This window comes from Sebastes umbrosus, chromosome 12 (assembly GCF_015220745.1).
Source record: "Sebastes umbrosus isolate fSebUmb1 chromosome 12, fSebUmb1.pri, whole genome shotgun sequence".
Taxonomy (NCBI): Eukaryota; Metazoa; Chordata; class Actinopteri; order Perciformes; family Sebastidae; genus Sebastes; species Sebastes umbrosus.
Window position 1 is genome coordinate 24,795,911 of NC_051280.1, and position 8,546 is coordinate 24,804,456.

The following is an 8,546-nucleotide window of genomic DNA, read 5'->3' on the forward strand; positions in this document are numbered from 1 at the left end:
GTCGCCTCACTGTTTTGAGCGATGCTCGTTCATGTCTATGTAGAGCGAGCACAAGCGCGAGCCCGAGCAACAGGACGCTGACTTTCGTTGACTTATCGGCCACAGGTGTCGCTGTCAACCAGCAATTTCTGATTCTTACAAACAGTCCCTTTAAAAAAAAATTAAAATAAAATACTGCACTCTGTAAAGATGCAGCTACATCGTCCACTGCCAAGAACAACAGATGCAGCTGTAGTTTACCACTAAAATAAAAAAAAATTATTAGTGCTGAATATAACTGGATCCTATATTTTGACTTGCTCCAAGAGGAACTGTAGCTTTAAGTAGGGCTGACCAGAAAGCTTCGAAGCTTTCGAAATCCCGAAATATCCCACGAAATAAGGAATAATCTCTCAACATTATCATTAGTTATTCTCAGACAGATTTCTCTTGTTTGTTATATGTAGAGGTGTGTGTGTGTATACTGTAGCGTGGCAGCAGCACTGTCCCGAAGCTTCGAATACCATCGAATATTTATCACCGAAGCCCAAAAAATGGTATTCGGGACAGTCCTAGCTTTAAGGAAGGGCATTTGTCAGATACATTATCTGTAAATATGTTTGGGGTTGTAGTGCAAGAACAAATTCTCAAAAGAGCCTCACATTATGAAATACCAATGTAGAATAAAACCACATCTTTTTCATGTCATATAAAATATTTTTTGCACACGCGATGACATTTATACACAAATTAGGTTTTGTAAAAACTTTTAAAAAATAATTTAATTAATTTCGCTTGGATTTCTTTCAGATTTAAAAAGATAAATATTTCATTAATGAAGACGTCAGGGGGAAAAAAAGAAGCTACTTGCAGAAATGGTACATACATTTTACAGTTTTCCACTAAAAATATCTTAAGTTTATCTAAAGATGTTCCATTTCTTCAACATTATTTAGGCCTCTTTCACAGCACACTTTGACTGGTCATAGCAGGAAAAGCACAGGTGTTACTAATAACACTAACGATGTCTCTGTACACCAGCATGCACAATGCACAGACCAGAGCTATGATCGTTATGATCATTATCTACACCTGCTGTACTTTCATTATATGACAAGTCCAGGTGTCTGCTGTGAGGATTTGGCTCTATTGAAGAGGATAAATTAAGTTAAACATCAGGGCTCTCCCGAATACCATCTTTTGGGCTTCAAAGCTTTGGTGAGAAATATTCGAAGGTATTCGAAGTGCAGCAGGCTGACGTGTTCTTCTGTCTGTCTATGTCCATCTACCCCCTTTCAGTGCTAGTGCCGCACTACTGTACACACTCACCTCTACTCACAAACAGTGATATCCGTCTGAGAATAACTAATAATTAATGTTGAATATGAACAATTAATGTGGGAATGTTACTTATTTCATAGGCCATTTTGGGATTTATACATTACATTCGAATACTGATTTGGAGGTCGATTACCATGGCAACGGCCAAAGCTTCGAAGCATTCGAGTCAGTTGAGTTTATTGATAATAAACTCAACTTTTTAAATATCTAATGTAATCATGCAACGTACATTTTCAATTAATGGGTGAACAGATGATGAGATTCTAGTTTAGTGTTTTCTTTGAAAATAGGATTTACTCCTGTTTTGAACTCAGTATGTGTATTTATTTAAACAGCAGCATTTCATACTCAGAGTGATAAGCTAAAGCTGCACAGGGAAGCGAGTAGCAACATTTTAAACACAAATCAGGATGATGATAAAGTCTTAACCAAAATAAAAAGACACTAAAGGTTTATTCATTTTGAGCATTACTTCTAATTTGTAAACTTATATTCTTTTTGGCAGAAAACTGACAAAGTTACAGGTTAATGTTGAATGCAAAAGTAACCTCCAGCTTAGGGCTGCACAATTATGGCCAAAATTATAATCACAATTATTTTGATTAAAACTGATATCACAACTATTTATCGCGATTATTCATCAATTTTAGTGACATTTTTATTGCACTTTCACATTAAAGTAGAGCGCTGCTTTCACTTCCATGTTGTGCTACATTCCTGCTAATGTACAAATTAGGGCTGCACAATGTTGGTAAAAAAAACTTTTTTCTGCTATATACACTGTATATTGCAATATGACAAAATACAGGACTATTCACACTACCCTTTTGTTAGCTACATTTTAAAGTTAAATGCTTCAATCTGGTGCACTTTAAGAGCAAAATTAGCAACAATAAGAGCTAGATAAACAATTTTATGCTCTCCATTTAATCATAAACACATCGGTTGTATAGATAATATCTATACCAAAAAGTGAAGCCAAAACATCTCGATCACCGGCTGTTAGTTTAGGAAGCGCTTGATTTGATATGCAGTAGTGTTTTCTATGAGCAGAACGCACATTTTACACGTCAATATCGCAGGCGATCATGTTCATTTAATTGTGGGAAGCCAACATCGTGATTAATATTCGATTAATTGTGCAGCCCTAGTACATACATGAAGTTTTGGGCAGTTCCTTCCTCCACTAGTTGTGTCATTTGTGTAGAACTGCTGATCTATTCTGTGTTCAAATATAAAGGCCTCACTACCGGATACGTACAAGATGTCCGTGCAGCCGGTTGTGAGCAACTTATTCAGGGAAGAAAACTCAAATTCACAGCTTGATCAAACGTTTATCAAATAATATTCTTTACTACAGGTTGCATATGTGAATAAACACTGACAACACAACAGGCATAGAAAAAGATTCACATATTTACAGCAGCAAACAAGTGTAGCGACAGTAAGAGCTCGTCACGGTGGTGAAGGTCTTCTTGGGTTAAGGCAGAAACCTGGAGGGTCCGGCTTCACTGACTGGAAGAGAAGACGAGTTGGAGTTAGACTCAACAGCTGAAAACAAACCTAAAACGCTGGAGTTTTGGTGATCTGCTTTTTAAAAATCACATGATCTGAGCTACTAATGGTTCAAACAGCCTCGGCTAACGCTGCGTCTCTTACCTCTTGACTTCCGTACAGTTTTAAGAGTGTCCGTTAGTGTCTCCGTTGGCTTTGTGAACACCGTTACTCTGCTTCACCTTCTTCACCGCGCCCTCCTTCACTGGACTCTCCTCTGGTTTCCTCTGAAATACACAGGTTCGTTCAAAATGAGACAATCCTGCTGCGCTATTCGTTTTCAGATTCCTTTAAATCCAAACATCTGGCTTGCTCACCTTCTTCCTGACCAGGTGGGAGATGTTAGAGACCGGAGCTGTGGCGGCGCTTCCGTTGGTGGAGCTGACTATGTTGGTCGAGGTGCTGTTAATCTGGGTAGACGAGAAAAACCACAGCAATAATAAAGATAATATTCTTATATACACATAGAGACCCATCACCAGTATGTTTTCACTAGAGCTGTCAACACGTTAACGCAAATTTGTTTTAACGCCACTAATTTCTTTAAATGCAGTACCTGGATAATATTTGTCATCGTTTTGTGTTGTTAATTGATTTCCAATAATAAATATATACATACATTTGCATAAAGCAAGTATATTTGCCCACTCCCATGTTGATAAGAGTATTAAATACTTAACAAAGATGCGATTAATCACAATTAACGATGGACAATCATGCGATCAACGCCGACAACGAATGAGCGCCCTAGTTTTCACTGATCATTTCTTCAGTTCTTACCACAGATACTTATGTGACTCACCTTGGAGCTGGATGAGGCGTCTCCATTCTTCACAGAGGAGCCGGGGAACGCAGAGGAAGTGGAGCCTCCATCCTGACAGAGACAGGAAATTAAGTTAGATTCAAGCTTGTACACAGTTTGTTGATTTACACCTGTGATGAGTCTCAACTGAGGTCACAAGTGTATTTAGTACAATACGTCATATGTGGATCTTCTAGATTAAGAAAGGATAACTAGAGAAAAAACTCAAATGTCTCTTTTAAAATGTAAAGTCAATACCTCCACTGCTACACTAAGGGGCAGTGTTTCCCTCCTTACATGAGTAGAGTTATTATATTTATTATTTATATTATTATAGTAAACTTGAACGAAAATAAGCAGTGAAGAATATTTTTAGTAAACTGAAACTAAAGAAAAACTATAAACTTTAAGAAAAATTAAACTGAAACGATATTGCCTGGTTAAAAAAAAAAAAAATCAGTTTTTTAAATAATATATCACAACTGTAAAGAGACGGGATGATTTTCTATCAACTTTCCTGACATTGAACCTCAGAAACTGAACAGACTTGATCTTCCAGGAGATGGCGCTATGCTGCAACTGCTTCACATCAGACACTAAAGTAATGGGACACAGTTGTCCAACCATGTATATTTTAACAAACTACTGTAAAAACTAAATCTACAAAAAAAAAAAAAAAAAAAAAATTAAACTAAAACTAGCAAAGGCACTCTGAACTAAAATGAAGTTGAAAAATCTAAACTAAAATAACAAATTTAAAATTAAAAACTATGATAACCTTGATCACAGATCATGCCTCTTTATACCCGTAACTCACCAGTGAACCCTTCACAGCCTCCGCAGCAGTGCTGGTCATTTTCAGCCCCTCCTCGGCGTCCTCCACCTTCTCCTGGATCTCTGGCAGCAGAGCCTTCAGCTCCTCCATCTCCTTCCTCTCCTCCGGCAGCGCCTCCGGGCCCTCGGCCTTGTCGATCAGCTCCTGCAGTTTATCTGCCGGGCAAAGTGGGAACGTCAGCGTACAAACGACTTGAGGCACCGATCATCATATCATCTGTTGCAGCCCAACGCCGCTTACCCAGCCTGCTCTTTATGACGGAGATGGAGCTCTTCAGCTCCTCGATGGCCTGGCTGAACTGGACGTTTAAGCTGTAGGTGAGACCCAGCTGGTAGTGAGTCTCAGCGAGCAGGCGGCTGTCTGAGTCCAGGTGCTTCTCCTGCAGCTTCAGACACTCCTGGAAATCATCCAACGCCTGGGTGTAGTTTCCTGGAAGAGAGAGAGGCAGCAATTACACACTCATTTCTCAACGAGGAGAATCTCAGGTGTAACACCGGATCGCTCTTTGAGGCACGTCTGTTTTGTTAAAAGTTATGGTAGAGTAGGGTTCAAACTAAATGTTCATTATTGAATCATCTGTTGAGCGTGAATGGTTGTCCCTGAACAGGATAAGTGCTTACAGATAATGGATGGATTCCCTGAACGTGCAACGTTTTTGGTTAAATTGCTTTTAAAGTTCTTGCACCCTCATCTTGGTGTGAGCTACACTCATTAAACTAGATTATTTTAGAAGCATTGAAGCCTATAAAAACAGGATTAAAGAATATTTGACCACTGAATGCACACGTCCTGTTACTGAACAACACTGCTAATTCATTGGTTGATACAATTTGCTGTTTGTTTTAAGTCTGTGACTGGTCTCTTGTGTGAAATTTCTTATGTTGTTTTTAGCTTTTTGCAGTTTTGTTATTTCTGCTTTTATGTGAAACTTTTGCTGCCGCCTTGGCCAGGAATCCCTCAGAGAAGAGATGTTAAAAATGGGACTATTCTGGTAAAATAAAGGTTAAAAAATATCAACTAAATCCATCTCATACTGCCCCTCACCCCCTCGGACATTTGTACCGTACGACAAAAATAAAAGTATAGAAAGCTGAACGTTCTTTGAGTGACTTGTTAGTACCTGATTCAGAAGAAACTTCCCCCAGTTTCAGGTGAGTCTGTGCTGCCATCAGTTGATCCTCTTTAGCCTCTTTCCTGGTTTCAAAAAAAGGAAACGTCAGTTATCATGGATGCTGGAACTCAATGACCGTCAAATCCAGATTCTTACAATCACGACCCAGTTCACAGCTGGTGTTTCTATTACCTTTTGTAGATGACTTTAGCTACTTCCAACATCTCCCAGGCGAGCTGCAGGTTCCCCACCTCGTCCTCCTCCTCGTCACTGTCCTGAAACACATCAACACAGATTTAAAATCTGACACTTAAATATATCACATGTTCAGCCGAGTCATTTTGATGTGTGATTGGTCAAGTACCTTCTCAGCAGCACCATCTCCTTCGCCTTGCTCTTCTGCGTCGTCATCCTCTTCCTCCTCCATCTCTTCCTCACCATCTGAAACACAATAACATGCATTTAGATAAACTGGACAATGTACGGTATCATTACAACCGTTTGTAATCAAAAGAAAGGTCACCTTCTGTTTCCTCTTCCTTATCTCCTGATTCTTTCTTGGCTTCCTCGTTTTCCGTTTTGTCTTCACTTTTATCGGACTTGCTTCCGTTAACCTCGTTCTTCTTTTCCTCATCTTTCTTTGCGGCATCCTGTTGCTTATCGCCAGCCTCGGCCTTTTCCATGTCGCCCTTCTTCTCTTTGTCTTCGCCCTTCTTCTCTTTGTCTTCGCCCTTCTTCTCCTTGTCTTCGCCATTCTTCTCTTTGTCTTCGCCCTTCTTCTCCTTGTCTTCGCCATTCTTCCCTTCATCTTTCTTCTCCGCCATGGCGTCGTACACCTGAACCCTCAGCTCATCTCTGGTCTTCTCTGTTCAAGTTAGAGAGGACAGTTAGGACGAGCTAAAAATAACAATCACCAGTCAAACAGCACAAAAACAAGCCCCAAGTAGAAAGTTAAATGTCACATGATTCCCTCACCATCAATGTTTTCTGTGCTGTCAACATTGGAGTCCTTGGGTTTTTCTTCATCCTCCTCTTCTTCTGGTACTCCTTCCAGAGCGTTACCCAGGACGGAGTTCTCCATCCTACAACAACAGTGTCAGTTATAAGTCTGCATTTTCACAAGTTTCTTGAATGCAAAATGACCAGCACAGCCGAGCACAATATATTTATTTAACAATGACTCGAGACTATTTACCGTGCCAAATCCAGCAGCGCTTTACCACACCAGAAGAAAGCCTCTCCACACTCATCTGCTGTGTCTCCATACTTTTTAGCTCTGAAATAGAAAAAAAAAGTTGTTGTGATATTAGATTATAATCAGTATGAAAGCATAACAGACAACCACTGTTTTTTTTTGCACATATGCAAAACAACTACATACAGTTTCCATCATTTGCATAATACACCTTAAACTTCAATTAAAGGCTGTTTTTTGGCTCTAAAGCTCTGCAGTTACTGAGCCTAGCTGTAACAAAACTATCATACAAGTTAGTGTGTAAAAATATACATATGAATACATCTTTTGTTATCCTTTAGATTGGTTAATAATCTGTAACACTCAGAATCAGGTTTATTTCCCCATATGTATACATACAAGGAATTTGACTGTTTTTTATGCAGCTCTCTCAATGTGCTTACACAGAATAGAAATAACAGAATAAAGAATACAATAATAAAAATGAAATGTCTATATACAAGTGGAGTTGTAAACAACACAAATAGTGCAAAGAAATAAATACTGCATGGATATACAGTACATGGACTAGATGATTATGTACAGCATGTACATGTGGAGATGTCTATATGCTGCATGTGCACTGAGTTTAGATTTACAGTGACAGGTATGTACATAAAGTCACAGATGATATGTACATATTACAGAAAAATGTGCAATAAAGACAGTAAATTATAATCTAAAACATGCATTAAAGACTGTAAATTATAATCTAAAAACGTGCATTAAAGACCGTAAAATATAATTTTAAAAAAGTACATTAAAGACTAAAATATATATTTTTTAAAAAAGTACATTAAAGACTGTAAAATATAAGACTAAATTAATTAAAAAAAACATGCATTAAAGACTAAATTATAATCTTAAAACGTGCATTAAAGACCATAAAATATAATTTTAAAAAAGTGCATTACAGATAAAATATAATTTTAAGAAAAGTGCATTAAAGAGTGTAAATTATAATCTAAAAACGTTCATTAAAGACTGTAAAATATAATTTTAAAAAAGTGCATTAAAGACTAAAATATATATATTTTAAAAAAGTACATTAAAGACTGTAAAATATAAGACTAAATTAATTAAAAAAAAACATGCATTAAAGACTAAATTATAATCTTAAAACGTGCATTAAAGACCATAAAATATAATTTTAAAAACGTGCATTAAAGAGTGTAAATTATAATCTGAAAACGTGCATTAAAGACTGTAAATTATAATCTAAACACGTGCATTAAAGAGTGTAAATTATAATCTAAAAACGTGCATTAAAGAGTGTAAGTAGCCTGAGGTGTTTGTTTTGTGCGGTAGTTGACTCACAGCATGCCGCAGGCCTCCTGCAGGGAGCTCACCGCCTCCACCACCTTCCCCATCACCAGGTGCTTCTTCCCGGAGCCGATCAGCTTGTTGGCCTCCTCCATGTTCACTGACTGGACACATGAAGAAAGAAAACGACTCTTCAACTTTACGACTCAAAAGCAGAAACAAACACCATATTTATTTTAAATGTTAACTGTCCACGTGAAAGCACAGAGTCTAACATTGATGTTTACATACCTTGACTGAGAAATAAGCAGTGAAACGTTAAAAGCAGCGTCTGTTGGTTTGTGCTCCTCTTGCTGCTGCTGGCTGACTACTGATCCGTTGTTTCAATTTGGCGCGAAATAATCCAGCCCCTTCCGGTCTATTTCCG

General features: G+C 38.0%; 1 protein-coding gene across 3 annotated transcripts; it reads right to left on the minus strand.

Moving 5' to 3' along the window:
• Positions 1-2,634: 2,634 nt before the first annotated feature.
• LOC119499474 (nuclear autoantigenic sperm protein-like) lies at positions 2,635-8,546 on the minus strand. Of its 3 annotated transcripts, none has more exons than XM_037788803.1 (15): positions 8,411-8,546; positions 8,174-8,283; positions 6,818-6,898; positions 6,598-6,704; positions 6,424-6,487; positions 6,146-6,339; positions 5,987-6,063; positions 5,815-5,897; positions 5,632-5,705; positions 4,752-4,940; positions 4,494-4,666; positions 3,677-3,748; positions 3,192-3,284; positions 2,980-3,101; positions 2,635-2,835 (listed from the first exon to the last, which is right to left on the minus strand). In XM_037788803.1, exons 2-14 carry the CDS (start codon positions 8,272-8,274, stop codon positions 3,000-3,002), a joined length of 1,410 nt encoding a protein of 469 aa, XP_037644731.1. In that variant the 5' UTR covers positions 8,275-8,283; positions 8,411-8,546; the 3' UTR covers positions 2,635-2,835; positions 2,980-2,999. The 3 variants fall into 3 exon arrangements, with proteins under 3 accessions (XP_037644731.1, XP_037644730.1, XP_037644729.1); XM_037788802.1 differs by having other exon boundaries at positions 6,146-6,332; positions 6,417-6,487; XM_037788801.1 differs by having other exon boundaries at positions 6,146-6,487.

What these genes read in the sequence shown, in the direction of transcription:
- LOC119499474 (XM_037788801.1), bottom strand. Translation starts at nt 8,274, where the DNA reads ATGGAGGAGGCCAACAAGCTGATCGGCTCCGGGAAGAAGCACCTGGTG. An exon ending in CAGCACAGAAAACATTGATG is followed by an intron (nt 6,488 to 6,597) that starts GTGAGGGAATCA and finishes TAACTTGAACAG; the next exon opens with AGAAGACCAGAGATGAGCTG. An exon ending in CGTCATAAAGAGCAGGCTGG is followed by an intron (nt 4,667 to 4,751) that starts GTAAGCGGCGTT and finishes TTTGCCCGGCAG; the next exon opens with ATAAACTGCAGGAGCTGATC.